The 16,273-nt window shown below is 39.4% G+C and overlaps 1 protein-coding gene across 4 annotated transcripts in view; it reads right to left on the bottom strand.

The window, feature by feature from the left end:
- The window catches only part of FAM13A (family with sequence similarity 13 member A), a 126,833-nt gene that overhangs the window by 91,086 nt on the left and 19,474 nt on the right, over positions 1–16,273 (bottom strand). For all 4 annotated transcript variants that reach the window (XM_082759779.1, XM_082759780.1, XM_082759781.1 and 1 more), the window contains exon 5: positions 9,305–9,464. In XM_082759779.1, the coding sequence (XP_082615905.1) occupies positions 9,305–9,464 (160 nt within the window). The remainder of the gene's footprint in view (positions 1–9,304; positions 9,465–16,273) is intronic.

Raw genomic sequence — 16,273 nt, 5'->3', positions numbered from 1 at the left:
AACACAAAGCTTTTTGTTAACTAGGGCACAGCCTTTTTTTTTTCCCCACAAAAACAATTGGACAGATTATTTTCTGATATTAAGAACGTGCAGCTTCCTGAGATTTGCTAAAATGTCATTCAATTTACTACATCAGACTGTTTGGCCCTGTGCCCCAAAATAGAAGAGTTATTACACAGGATTGTTTGCTGACTGACTCTATGCAGGGGCTTTGAGAGAAAAAAAGTCATTGACATTGCAGTGATTAAGGCTGCAAATGTCAGTACTAATTTTTCATTAAAAAAATAATAAAGGGTCATGGTAAGCTTGTAGGGAGGATCTGACAGAGTTTTACAAAATGATGGGGAGTAGAGAGTAGATGGAACTGTTCGCTGCCTCTTTCAAAAAAAACACACCCACCAAAAAAGGTGGCCTTCAAATAACATTTTCAAAAGCCATGTTTACAGCAAACAGAAGGAGTCAGTCCTTCACCTGACAGGGAACAATTTACAGAACTCCTTGCTAGGTGACACTGTGAAGGAAAAATATTTACATGTATGCTAGGGGGTGACAGGACAACATCAAATACACAAAGAACATCAAAACCAAGGAAGCCCCTAAGAACAGTAAGGAACTAGTAGAGTAATTGAAGGAAACACCATATACGCCGCCCCCTGTTCTGACTTTTCTGGACATCCACTTATGGCCACAGTGGGAGACAGGAAATGAAGCTAGATGGACGTCCATGCCAGTGCAGCCATTCTTATACAGGATGAGCAACCATTAAGAGGATTACCCAGTGAATTCAATGCTGTGAATGATTGCAGAAGTGATGCATTAGCTGATTGCACTGGGACAGACTGCAGCAGATGATTCTTGACTGGGTCAGCAGCTGTACACCACTGAAGAGGGAATATTCTGTTTCTCTTAGCAGCATCCCACAAAACAATGCTATGCAGCTTTTGCTTTAGGTAGGTGCCAGTAGGGTCATACCTGCAATTCCTCCCTAAGCTACATGTATGAAAAAAAGCATGTACCAGTGTTGTTCATGGGGCAGTCCAGAAGAAAGAATGTACTTCAGAGTCCCTGTCTTTCCCTTCATTTGACATCGGAGCGGGGAATAATACCCAAACCACTGATTTTCCTTGCACAAAATTCTTCTGGAGCATGGCAGCTCAGATGTGACAAGCAGTAGTGCTGTCAAGGGTGCCAACACATGCAAGAGAGCCATAGCAATTACAGAGCTGCTCTTCCTCCTACTCACAAAGCAAGAAAATAAGAAATCTCTTCCCAACCATGCAAAAGAGCTCACGGTTAGTTAAGGCTCCATAAACCACATGAAGTATCAAATAATTTATACTTTTAAGACTAAAGTTGTGGTGCCCATGCCATGGGGATTTTCAAAGGCATTTTCTAATTCTTGTGGTCATAGATAATTTCATGAATGCTAAATGGACAGAATGACTAATTTTAATTCAGGCATTAACTCAGACTCATCGTTCAGTGGCACAAATACCTCCAGGAAAAATGCAGACAATGATATAACGTGATCAATGACTTAAAAAAAAATAAAATTATTTTTACTATGCTTTAAATACTCTTTCAATTTTGTATCCAGAAAGTGATGAAAACACCCTTGTTAGAAGGAGAAACAATGTTAGCAAAGCTGTAAAACATGTTTTTATCTAAGGATAAAAGATGAACATAATGAAGGATGAAACATCTAATATCACATATTGGATTTTTACCTTGGTTGCTGCTGACATATAGGAAGAAAAGTACAACTGACTCAGTATCTATCTGCTGTTCTACCTCAATATCGTTTACACTATACTTTAATAACCACAATTCAGTAGAGCTGTTCGAGACAGAAGTAATAAAACGCCAAGTCTCACACTTTGCAAAAAACACATCATTGCTTTTCAATATGAAACTAATACCCTATTCAGTTCCCCTTTCATTTCCTTTTGTTCTCCCAAGACTATTTATATATATGAACTTTTACCTGAGACCAAATCTCTTAATAAACTGCTAAAGGTTACTCTGTTGTGCTTCAGTACAACCTTAACTTATTGCAATTATGGCTATGAAACACGTACAAAGGTCTTGGTATGAGAGCAACAGAGAGACACATAAATCCATTATTTTTAGAGAGGACCACAATATAAAAAAGGAAATGACAAACATAGCAATAACCCTGTGATATACCTCAATATTGGCAACTACATCTGTGGAATATCATGGTATTTTCAAAGAAAAGAAAAACATGTCTCTGGCAGTCCAGAAGGACTGGTTAGTGAATGCTGCAAAAAGTTACACTGGTAATGGTGGGATCAAATATAATCCCAGAATGTGTGAAAAGGTTACAGACTTCACTGTGTGAAAGCATTAATCTTTCATGCCCATCCCCAGGATTTGTAAGTCCCTGTCATGTGTTAGCTGGCTGAGTTAAGGTGCCGTGTAACAGGTTAATGTCCACAGCTCGTCATGGCTGAGATACCCATAAGGAATGTGCAGAAGAATTTAAGATAAAAAAATAAAATAAACATTTACAAAGTGACACAGCAACGCTGCTGTCTTGCTGGGTGTACCCAATGTGTGCGCTCAGTAACAACAGAGCTGAGAGCAGTTCCAGAAGAACATTCTATTCTCCCTGGCAATTTTGAAAACTAGAGTCTGATTTATCTATTTACTGTAATGTTATTCATAAATAGAAAAAAGCGTGATCTAAAAGAAAAACATGACCTAGCTATGGCAGAAACCCAGGCTCACCAGATCTCCATCTCATATTACAGTTCCTTTAATTCAGTCTTAACTGAGTTTTAACTCAAGACAAGCTAAGCTACATTTCTGATCTAAAAATCATGAAGAAAGAAAATCGTTTTTTCACACATAGAATTCAGTAATGTTACTATTGAAAGGGATCTGATGTGGCAGTAAACTAGAGAGTCCTAAGTGTCTCCATATTATTCTGTTTGCCACTGTAAGATTTCCAACATGCAGAGGACAGAGCCCTTTGCTATTACTGAAACTGAGATGTTCACCATTGGTAACTATGGCCAAATGGTGCTAGGATCTGATGGATAGATCAGATTTTCAAGAGCGTACATATTCAGACACATATAGAGCATCTGTCTCCTTGTGTCCCTTGCACCACAGCCTCCTGTTGCTCTCAGACTGCCTTGAGCCCTGCTTATTATACATAAGTTTTAGGGCACCAGAAATCCTGCAAAGCAGTAGACTTATAGCTGCACCAATGTATGCCAAGCAGTTTCTCATGGACAAACTGCGATCTTCATAGTATTCAAAGGAGGACTTATAAAGAATGTAAAGGATTTACATCGAAGTCAATGAGCATTTCATTAATCGGTTATAATGGGAAAAAGAATTAATTCTGTGCTGAGCCCTTCTGAAGTTCCCACCCTGAAAGCATCGCAGATGAAGCTAACGGCAGACACCAGTATGAATTAAAACACAGGCTGCAAAATGTCTTGAATCCCAGCACTTTGGAATAATTTTGAGTGCCTACAATGTGCTGTTGTTGCAAAGACAGCATTAACACTGCCGATTTCTACAGAGCGGGCACAATGCTTATTATTTCATGCAACCTGATTAATTGAACAACTAATTCATGAGCAACCAAATAAACACTGGGGAACATGAACAGGAGGAACTGAGAGATGCGTCTTAGAAAGAAAATTCTCATCCTTCTACCAAACCATTTTTCCCCCTGGTACGGTAAGGTTGCTCAGAAATATTTGGCTAAAGGAGAGGCTCCCATGCTTATTTTTACTGTATCTTGTTTCCTGGTACGTCTTTGATGCTTCCCTTTCTAAGGATATTGTACTGACTGAGAGGGACTGCTCTCAAATGCTAAACTGCAATGCCATCCGCTGCTTCCCCCCAAAATAAACAGACAATGAATGAAAAACATTTCAAACAAAACACGTGCAAATACAGATGTGAACACACATACACATACGGATCCTATTTGCTCTACACTTTGATTATGTGGTATTATCAAGGGGCAATGTTATTATCACTGAGTATTTGTTTAAGCAAAGCACCGTCAGAGAGCAAAAGCAAAGTTCCTAAACATCACCACTACCAGCTGGATTTGAAGGAATTCTAGTATACTAGAAATATAGACAGCAGGACAGAAAGAGACAATTGTTATATGCCCCTATTTCCTTTAAATGTACAAAAGCTTAGCAATTTTATTTTCTCACAAAGTACTAAACTGAAAATATTGTCGGTGAAGTTCCAGCTAAAGAGATACCAGCATTATTATTATTATTTTTTACTTTATAGGGTTCAACATTAACATCATTTGTGTAAATATTCAGTACTGTATTTAGTAACCACCACAAGTGACAGATTTATAATCTAGTGAATGCTTTAATGACCTTCAAGAGCAGAAGTATTCTAATATTACATATCCAGAGTTGTCAAAAACAGTGGAGTTAGAAGCAGTGGAAGATTATACCAAAGTTACACAAGGCATTGTTTGAGGATGATCTGATTTTTCACTTGCTTTCTGTTTACAGCCTAAACAGAGCAGTCCACCTCACTTGAGATTCGACAATCTCCTATAGGTGAAAGGTTTGGAGGCTTATAAACTTTCCCCTGCAAGTCTCATATTGCTCATTTCCTGTCAGCTCACGTCTTAAAATGTCATTTAGATTGAATCACTATATACCCTTCCTATAAACATGCCCATCTGCTCATGGGTGGACAACTGTGAAGTGAATACTATCTGAAGGAATACTAAACAGCAAAGCAGAGACAGATTTCCACAGGTGTCCTTTATCCTCACTTGCTTTCCACCCATCTTTCTCTTGCTTGAACCCACTCGGACACTTGGGTGCACTCTGGCCCAGGCAGGAGAAAACTGGTGAGAGAACTGGTGTGACTCGTTCAAAAAAAGGGGAACACCAAATGAAACAGTAGCATTTGTTGAGGCCTTCAGGAAGGATTTTCAAAGGAGATCAGTTCCCTGTGCCTTCTGAAGAGAAGGAGCTAATGTCGTACTGAAAACCAGCCATTAATACGATGCTAAAATGGTCCCACGCATGAAAGAAGCATAAAGGAAACTATCTAGACCCTGCAGGCTTAGCCAGGGCAGTATAACATGGATTAGAAGCAGATGCCATTTTCCTGATATAAACAAGGGATCACTCTCATGTCTGCTGCATGCATAACCACAGGGCCAGAGCACTGAGGTCACAGGGAAGGGTGACTACTTAGAGTGGGGGAGCACACCCACCACAGTGTGTTTTCAGCATTTTCTCCTAAATCTTGTCAAGGGATTAGATCCTCATGCTATGGTATTTAAGTGAAAACAACTGAGGAAAGGGGAAGGAAACGTTTATTAGTAAAGTTCTTTCTTCACATATCTGAGGAAATAATCAGAAACACCATGGCTTTCAGAAGTGCCTAGTGGAAATGGAGTTTTACCACTGCCTGTAAAGAGAGCAAAGTCAAGCCACGATGGAGAACTTTTTGACTGTTCTCCCTTTTCTATCTCTTCCCAGGGATGAAGGGCTCAAATCCTACCAAGACCTGAACGATCCAATCTGAGTGTTCAACTGAACATGCAAGCAGGCACTCCACTTCAAAACAGCACCTGAAGGCAGCTGGACCATTCTTCTTGCCATAAAATCCACACTTAGGGGCTTGCCTGGCTGGGTTGGGCACCACATGTTTTGCACCCACCAAGCACCATCAGATGTATCTACATGTGGTGGTGGCTTGCCTGCCTCCTTAAAAATCTAACAGCAGGCTTGCAGAACACAGTGCATGCATTTTTGCTGTCATTTCAAGTAAGAAAGATCTGTTTTGACAACTAAACCTCTCAACTTAAGTGGCTACTTCTGTTAGAAGGCTGGGAACAAACTGGATAAAAATGCAAGAGGTTACTTGTGTTGTTTTGAAACTATTAATTTTTGCAAAAGCCAAAGAGACTAATTTCTGTAGCTCTTCAGGGAGTGAAATCCCCCTGTTCAGAGGCCAGCAAAAGTACTTTGATTACATTCAGAATGTTAAAATTGTACCTTTATAATTTTACTTGAATTTTTAACTTTAATTTTAATGTTATAAATTCAATTTTATAAACGGACTTACTCTCTCTTCTGCATCAGTTGAACAGGGCTACATGTTCTACTATCCAACAGGGAAAGAAGGGGAAAGCCCTTTGCATTCCTTTCCCAAATATGTAATCGAGGCAGGAGCAGTATTAAGTCCTCAGTATATTGGTACTTGTTTCTCAGTGCAAACATTTATGTGCTCTCAGCTGACTGGTTCTTAAAACTAACAAAGCTCTGTCAAGAAGGCATTGGAGGGAAAAAGCAGAGAAAGAAAAAGCCAAAAGAAGCACAACCCTGTAGCCCTGCATGGCAAGGGCTCTAAAATACTGACCTAAAAAGCATTATACTATTAAAGATGGCACATTTTACCTGGAACCAGCGAAGGCAGTAATTCCAGAAATCTCTCAAGAGTCTCATAATTCTTTGCCTGTCCAGGTTGTCCTGGCCTCTGGAACTCAAACCAAATCCTCTTCACTGCTTATCTTTGATCATTAATGAATAACATTACCAATGTTATTCAAAGGTTCTGTTTTATTGCAGTTGTAACAGTACAACACTGTCTAGCTGTACAATATAGGACTACATGTAATTGCAGTTTGAAAAACACTTTAAATTCTTTGGAAAATAAAAGTCCTAGTCCAGAATGATTATTTTTGTTATTACTGTAGGTTTCTTAAATCAAGAAGAAAAAAAATAATCTGTACTGCAACTCAAAGCTGACTGTCTTTAATTACCTGAGTAATCACTCAGTTCACTGCCACAAAAATCAATCAGGACTATAACTAAATGCTCTTGGAATTCTTCTCCAAAGCAAATCATAAACATTTTATAATGCTCCACTGAAACTTAAAATGTGATAAATACAGAGCAGTTCAGATATACCTAAAGAATAAACAGTTCACACCTGACTCTGCCCGAAAAAAAAATATTTATGGTCCTTCCAAGTCAGAAAAAGACAACACTGAGCAGATAGCTAATCAGAACACTTAATCCACTTCCCCACCCATTTCTAACTAGCAGATCCTTTTAATCAACAGCCTGAGAGTCTTTCAGACCTTCAACGGATCTGAAAATCAAACTGTAGCTTGGAAAAAAGTCTTAGAAATTGTAATGATAGCTGGCTACAAATGAGACCTGCTATACTTAACTATATTTATCCCGTTTTGGAATAAAAAAAACCAAGTTTATTTTAGGGAAGGAATTTCCCATAAATATGTGTGTTTCTGAAGGAAGTACGTGTTTTATTTCTACCTGCTAGCCACCTGCCTAGAAGATCTTGTGGATCTCACTCTACTAAGTGGAGTGAGAATCTAATGAAGCCATTCTAGGCAAGAAATCAGGAATTAGTTCAATTTCCAAGGGAAATGAAATCTGTTCCAAGATAAAAGTTGTTTTGTAAAAATGGCACTTTTTTATTTCTAAATAGAGGTTTCCAAAGAAAAATTCCCCACCATAACTATAATCTTACCATACACGTATGCCTGAGCAATGAATGAGAGGATGTTTTACAGTCCTGGGAACAAAGCAGGGACTGGAAGGCAACTTGCAGAAAATTTCTGCTCCCTTACTTTCTGAACTATGATCCAGTGAGAAAACAGGCTAAGAAATCACTTTACCTGGCACAACTTGTCTTTCCCAATGAGTGAGCAATCTTTGAAAGAGGAGATATAACTGGTGTGATATAACCTGCACCTCCTAAGTTCATAAACACAGCAAAAAAGATAATTCAGCTAACACACCTACAGAATCAGAATCTCTTTTCCCCATCTCTAAAATTAACATTTTGTTCCTTTAAAACAGATTTTCTCTAAGATGCCACAATCTGTACCTGACTGAAATACTCTTACTCCTTCTAGAAGTCTGTAGCATTATGGATTTCCCCTTGCTATGACCAACATGGTAAACAAGATGCAACTTGCTCCACTTAAGTTCTGTTTTTCCTTTCTAATACACTGCTCAAAGAGAAGTGCATGCTTTCACGACTTTATCTGCAAGATCCACGTTTTTGTTTCTAATTTAAAAGAGCATTACTTCTGGCATTTAAGTCAGTGGATTTTTCCAAGAGCAAGTGAAAATCTTAAGATACCCAGCTCATGAGGTGTCAGGAGATGCATAAGTTCATGAAGCTGGTAAACATCATCAGGCATATGAGAGGAAGTACTTTCCAATATAGGGATGGCACGTTTCTGGGTATTTGCTCCAAAATCATGACTGAGTTGGCTTTAAAAACCATGGTTGAAAGTGGATGACGTGAAGGCAGCAGAGACTTCAGGGAGAAAGAATGATCTGGGCATCAGTCATTGGGTGGTGAGCAACTGCATTGTATATTCTTTTATTATTATTTTATCTTCCTTTTCTGTCTTATTTAGCTACCTTTATCTCAAACCTTGAACTTTTACTCTTTTACATTATTTTTCTTCCTTTGACTCTCTCCCCCATCCCGCTGAGTGTGCGCTGCTTAGCTGCCTGCCGGCTTAAACCACAACACATGCCTATCTAGCATGGCCACTTCTGAGGTAGGCCTGGTATCTAACCTGCATCAGGATAAAGGCAGCAACTTGAGCCACACAGAGGAGTGGAAGCAAGTTACTGCATGGATCCAGAAGAGGAGCCCGTCTGCAGGCTCAGCCTCCACTACTGAATACGTATGAGGCTTTAGGTATGCCAGACCAGAGATGTGTAAAGATGGAAAAATAGGCACTTGGGCAAGTTCTCCCTCCAAGGTCAGATCAAGCAAGACCTTGTAGCAAGTACAGTATTAAAACCAGCACTACGAAGAAACAAAGGAGCCTCTGTTCCTTTATCAAAGGAACAGACTCCCATCTGCAGACCAGACCTTCTTCACAGACAAGTTTGCTGCATTCCTGGATCTTGAACCAGGGATGTTATCACTAAGATTTTGAGTATAATACAGCCTTAGAACTATTAAACACTCTTCATCTTTCAAGTAGGTACCAACGATGCAGCTACAAGAAGCCTGAGGCGTATCAAAAAAAGGATTTCAGGGCCTTTGGGAGACAACTAAATGACTCAGGAACACAGACAGTGTTTTCCTCAATCAACTAGTAATTAAAATTAGCCTATTAGTAGGATCGATTTGTAAAGCTGTAGATCAATAACAAAGAACATTATTGTTACAGCGCCTGCTTCCCACTTATCTAAAAGATTTCTGAATTGAAGCTGTAATAAGTCTGCACTATTGATTTGCTATACAAAAGTGCAATATTAGAGATACTCACTTTTACCAAAATAATTCTTGATAGCTCTTCACATACCGGCTTTTCTTCTTCCTTCTTCAAGCCTTCCGATTCAAATAAGGTGTTGTAACTTTCCAGCATTTTAGTCATTATCTTGTTGCAGATCTCTTGTTCTTTTATACCTTCAAATCCAGAAGGCACACTAAAGTTGGATGGAACATGAAGTAGAATATTAGATACTTAAGAGTGAACTGTTCTCACACAGCATCTCTGTAATGTTTTTATCATGGACACAGGCTAGCTAGCAGACACGCAAAACTGTCTGGGAAAGAAGGATCATAGCTATGGTGGTAACAACTATTAGTTTTTCCTAGTAATATTAAATACTGTATCTGTCGGTCAAATTATCTTCTCCACAAAGTCTAGGCAAAGATCTAATTGAGGAAACCACCACATGAGATACCACTAACCTTGCTGAAAGTTGGGTTGATGACTGCGGCACAGACAGCATGAGGCATTTAAATTCTCTGAACTGTTACTGGGAAGAGTCATATTCCTTGAAAAAGTGATCAGTGATGATCTCTAAGGTATATGATGAGTCAAAAAAAAAAAAAAAAAAGAAAACCCACATGCTGAGCAGCACACTAAAAGGAAATGCTAAGCAAGATCTCTATAGCTTAAGATGACACCATGACATATATCACATTTCTTCATCTAATTCTGACTTGCTATTTGTTTTGTAGACTAATAACTCAAAAAGATTTTTAAAACATGGAGATGGCAACCCTGTCATGTGGTTAAAAAAAACACAACTCACAACTGAGCACCCAATTAATAAGCATCTAATGATCATCTGTTGGAATGTAGGAGTTTTGCATGTTTTATTGAGCCCAAAACATATTTAAATTCTGTTTTAATGTAAAAGTAGGCTCTCTGAAGAATCTCCTTCAGCATTTAAAATATTTCTCCAATCATACAGAATTTCCTGTAGTACAGCATTCCCAGCAGATGTACTCTGCTCTCAGTGATCCATGAAATGGCCACAATGATGTGAATTCTATAAAGAATTATAAGGTGGCAGAAACTGAAAATCAAGAGGTAGAGAAAACCCAGAAATAATTTAAAGGGAAAAAGCAGGTGAGAAAAAAACAAAACAAAACAAAAAACACACAACAGAAAAACATTCCAAGTATTTTTTGGCTGAGAACGTCTACACAATTTTATGAGAGGAAAAACAACCTAACTCCCCCAAAATTAAACAAATGCCATCTGAACTATTTTATAGAGATATAACTTGAAATTAATTATTTACTGTATTCAGCAAATTAACAAAGAACTGGCTACTGCTGTAAAACTGTACTTATTGCTTATTGGACCCAAATGTTAATTTAGTAAAAAGTCTCTGAAAGCAGATACTCCCAGAAACCTTCCATCAAAAAAAGGCCTTCTTGTAGGGTTTGCATGTTACTGATCCTTTTCAATACTTTACTCTCTGCAATGCATCTACCTGTCAACAGGGAAAGGATCCTACCGCAGCAGAGCGTATCTGTGTAAACTCTAGAGGAGGATCTTTACTGATGTCATTTTCAACATCCAATATACTTAACAGAGTTGCAGGACCTGAAGGTTAAATGATCAGAACTATTTTATGTGGCAGAACCATTGCCAGCTGTAAAATGGGTCAGTTTCAGGAGCCTTAAATCAGCTGACTCCATTAGTGTAGAACCTGACCTCAGATCACATAAAAAATTGGGAAAATTTCTATGGCTGGATAAGCATGGATCCAACACACTTTTAAGAATGTCATATATTCACTAGAAAATAGTAATGGTCCTGAATAAAAGAAAGTGTGTAAGCATGTAACAGGACTGTGTGTTCTCTGGAGTTGGCTGAGCACAGTTTGCTTGATTCAGGAAAATCTCAACTCTCACCTTCCTGATGTGTTTCTCCAAAACAGGACAACGCTAACATAAGCCTGGCAACCCTATGAACCTCTTTTCTAGGAAATGGCTGGAAAACATAATCCAATGATCTCAAGTCAAAAAATGACTCCAGATAGCTTCAGAGAATTTTAGGGCAGAATTTTGACTTAAACTACATTTGCTAGGAGCTTTAGCCAATGCTTCCTATAGCAAAACAAAACCAAACCAAACCAAACAACAACAAAAAAAAACATTACATTCCCTCTCTGAATGTAACCAAGTAGGACAGCAGATTTGCTTTACTTTAACAGCAGATAAAGTAAATCATCTATTGCCATTCTGTCACTAAAACTGGTCCACATATTTTATAAAATTTCTTGTTTATTTTTTCCTTCAGTTGCTGCTATTAGACCTCCACTGTGGCAAGGACTATTATATTCTTTGAGCTATCCACGCTGACCTTTTCCTTGCAATAAATCTGCAGCTCAGCATAGTTAAGAAGTTTAGATTATAAGCACGCACCCAACTTGCATATTCATAGAAATTAAAACCCATCTGTTGTCACACTGTATGCAAAAGTCCAACTGGACTTTTCTGAAACTGTATGTAAAAAATCTTCAGTTTTGCTTAGTCTGAAAAGCTATGAAATGTACAAGTTTCACTTCAGATCAATAGGAAAAAAAACCCAGTTCTATGAGAAAATCTCATATAACACTTCCATGATTCACATCCTTGTCCCTGGACACTTTCTCACGTTCTTTTGGAAACACCTTGTAAAAGCATTTCAACATAACTGTGTTCATAGCAATGGCTCCTTCATGTCTGATTTGCACGTTAATTAATTGTGCTGCCTATTGAGTTAAATGCACAATTCACTCTGGTCACAAAATGCTCAAAGGTTGGACGTGATCACCTTACAGCCACGTACAAACTACTTCAGTACCAGAATCACACAAAGTACAGCAGCAGTAGAACAAGAGCTTCTACACCAAAAACACACTTTCCAGAAGGGAGACATAACCTGTAGTTCACATTCTGCACAGTGCCCTCCTATGCCTGCTCACCCATCCACCACAGCTTTGTGCCACTCATGTCCATGCAGACCGGTGCTCACTTGTTTTCTGGGTTCTTCCAGACCACTTTAAGTCAATGGTACGTCTACTTCCATGTGGATGCTCAAGAAAATTAGTCTCAGACTAGTTAAACCACTTCAAAGACCCATGTCACAACTCTTATTCAGAACTGAATTGACCTGAAGTCAAATTAGCTAAGTGTGAAAGAATTACTTACATTTCCTGCATTAGTTAAATGAATTTAGCTCGGGGACCCTGTAAGCAAGCTGTAACAGGCTAAATGTGTAGCGTACTTAGGAGAGATTGAATCTCCAGAATCCACTTGCCATCCAGAAAGAGACAGGCATCACCACAGGGTTCCGTCGCCAGTCACCATGCCTGAGAACCTTGCTTCAAGCAGAAACGAGAGCCGGGAGGACTTCTGATGTAATCACCTGCCTATAATGAGTTGGATTGAGATCACTGAACTGATTTCCCCAGGCAGCAACTGCTGACAGCTCCAAGTCACAGCTGAGAACCAGCTATCTCCAGGTGAAGTGGTGCATCTCGTTATGAACTCCCAGTGCTGCTCAACCCCACCCTGTCTAAGATGAAGAATGCACACTGCCATTTCCTTAAGTGTCTTTGCAGCCATAGCCTGGGTGGAATGACAGCACCATAATCCTAACTTAAAACACAATGAGGGCTGTACGCTGTCTTGTCTGACTGCTACTTTTCCTGCTGGTACAGCACTGTTTATAAAGGAGCACCACAAAGTAAACTTACCAATCTTCTAGGGGATCCTAGAAGAAATAAAGGGTCTCAGAAGCCAGAGAACATTACAGTTTGTTTGTTTGGTTGGTTGGTTGTTGTTGTTTCTCCAGCCCTTGCAAAATGTTTTCCTTAGTACCTCAGGTGCCCACAAGCCCCTCAACTGCACAACTGAATATTCTGAGAGTAGGGTTGCAGTAGTTTTAAGAGATTACAATGTCTGTCAGTCTGCTCTGTCCCTCCAGGTAAATGTTACTGTGTCTGTAACAGATGTGAGCTCAGGTCCACAGCTTAGCCCTGTACTTTAATCAGGTAAGGTAACAGCTGATGAAAGCAATTTGTCTTAACAGACTGGACTACAAACTGGTACAGCTGAAAACAGGCAGGTATTCACATCTGCTGACTCTTCTGCAAGATCAGAAGCTAACAGGCGGCTAAAGACACGGCAACACTGAGTTGAGGGAGGTGTTCATTTCAGTGTGCATGAGTCATTTACAGGCTCTGCATCATTTACAAACTTACGTCTCACCAGTTCAAAGCAAATGCAAGGTCATATGTCACTACTGAGAATTTGCAGAAGTGTCCTCGTTTCCGAGACACTGGAAAATCCCACCAGGCACCTAACTAATTATCTTTTGCAATCTGTTCCAGATTACGGTCTGTAACATCAGATTTAGGAGCCTAAATCAACTCAGTAATTCCACCTCTGTCTACGATACTTGCAGGAAATGTGTAAGGCAAAATGCAGGTAGAGCAGGTAATGCGAAGCAGTTAAAAGTGATGACGCTGCACAGACTTGATTATTGGCTTATTTCATGTTTAAAGCCTTTCGCTCCATGAAGAGCTTCGTTTTTCATCAGGAAATTACAGTCACAGTAGGCAGCTTGGAAACTGTAGTAAAAGTAGGCCTTCTTTTCTCCAGACTAGACAACCAAAGTGTCCTCAGCCTTTCCTCATAGGACATGCCTTCCCAGCCCTCTTATCAAGTTTGTTGCCTGAAAGATACTTGTCAGAGTTAACACGTTTTGGATCAGACCCTAGTTATGTTTCTAAATTCCTCCAGCACTTTCAGCTAGTTCAAATACTGATCTTCCTTTCCTAATCTTCTGCTGGGTAACAAGTGCCAGTCTTAACAGCTGCCACATTCCACTGCAAAAACAAAGCTAAAACATGCAAGGTTTTCTATATAAAACTTAGGAAAATTTTTGGATAGCCTTCAGGATGACAAGTTTCATCTAACCACATGCAACTACTGATACTAATTTGAGAGTGCACCACCACTAACTAGAAATTTCCATTGATTTACTGGCGAGACAGGATGCTGCCCTTGACTGTCTCAATTTATAAAGAAATACATTGTTTACTCTTTTTAAGTAGTAAATAAGGATCAATGACCTCCTTCTTAGCCAATAGTGGAAAATTACAAGTATGATAGTGAAGGGGACATGAAATAAGGCAGGCAGCAAGTCTCAGCTGTAGCAACAATAATGATGAAATGGGAAGGGGAAACTGCTACCCGTTATTTAAAATAATGATGTGCTAAGCTTACATCTTCAGTGTCTCACAACAGCATGATCATAACATTCTTATCTTTTTTAAGGAGCTTGAATTTTTTTGCAGTTTTGCAGAATACTAAGAATTTCTTGCTGGTTCTGATTTCCCTCACTAAACCAGAACAAAATTTCAGTTTTAGTCATAAGAGGACAGGGCAGAGTACATTCTGTAGTCATGAATTTCTATTTATGAAACTCAAAAGAGGGTGGGGTTTTAGGTTCCAAAGTCAAATGAGTTCAAGCTATCGTTTCATTGTACAATTTTTCAAAAACAAGCAAACAAAATATATATAAAAATGTAAAGATGAGTGAAGATATATCACTACTAACTAAGCACTCAATTCAGAGATGCTAAAATAAATTCCTCATTAGCCTCACTCAACACAAAATTTTGATGAGTTATTTGGCTTTACCTGCCTGGCTTCCCTTTCAGTTCTACCAACAAGCAAATAAAATCCACCTTGCTGCAAGGTTCATGCCTGATCCACCGTTACTCAATCACAGATACAGCTGCATCAGTGTTTTTAAATACAGAAAGAGGAATTCAGTGGTTTGCGGTAGTGGAAATTTGGCCTTATTCATCAGTGGATAAAGCCTTAATCAACAACACGATGCAGAGCTTGATTTATTCTTATGCTTGCCCTTGGCATCACAGCTACATCACCTGCTTCTCCAAGCCAGCTCCCAGCTGAGAAACACTAAGAAACCTGTTGTTTACATTGGAGCTTGTTCCCTAGTGGCACACGGGAGATTGGTGGCTCTGAGCAATAACAATCAGACCTGCGCCAGGCCAGAAAGCTGTTTGTTGTGGAAAACACCTGCAAGAAGTACACAAAAAAGCCAGGTAGATGTAGAAAGCTCTTCCCTCAGATTTTCTCCTCACAAAAGACTCTGTAGGAGAAAAGAAGGTAAGTTTTCTGTCATCAAAGCAGAGTAACTTGTCCTATATTCCTACTGCCACTAAAAGCAATGCTGGTGGATGCACTGTAGGCAGCACATTTGAGTTGAATCACTTGGAAGGAACATTCACTTTGCTATTAGCTACCTTGGAGAAAGAAGCACCCCCAAAGCACAGCTGTTCCCTGCATTTTCCCTTTGCTGCAGTTCCAGAATCTGTGCTTTGTGCCCCTTCTTCCTTGCTAACCATGGCAAGGGGACTGGGAGGATAACCAAGCAGAAAAAAATGCTCTAACTCTGCAAGAAAGTGTTTAGGGGAAAGCCCCTCATTACTAAAGCTTCTTCTCCCTTTGGATCCCAAATCAGCAAACCTCTCAGGCCTTTACATACTCATCCAGCTAGAACTGCTGGATAACAAACAGCATCATTTTAACCAGACACTTGCTTCTGCCAGCCTCTTTTGGGGTGATGGAACAAACCTTCACAACACGCTTCATTTCTGTTAGAATGAAACACAGTTGTATTAGTGAGGGCTTAAATCACCCTCCCCAGATTAGCCTGGTAACAGAAAAGCCAACTATTTATGTTCCTCTGTGCTTGTTGTCTACCAAGGGCTGTATTTCTCTGTATACTTGACCTTTGGCTTCCATCACAGTAGGTCTGAACAAATCTGAATTGGAAGAAAACAATGCACTGAATCTCAAATCATCATATTTTCCTTTTTTGAACTGTTTGACCTTGCCCTTTATGTTTTCTCACATATCTTACACCGCACTTCATTACAAGGACTGCAAATAGTCATTTTTTCCCCTCTTC

This window comes from Aythya marila, assembly GCF_965140915.1.
Source record: "Aythya marila genome assembly, chromosome: 4".
Classification (NCBI taxonomy): Eukaryota; Metazoa; Chordata; class Aves; order Anseriformes; family Anatidae; genus Aythya; species Aythya marila.
Note: the sequence above shows the minus strand (reverse complement) of the source record. Positions and strands in the feature narration are given on the sequence as shown.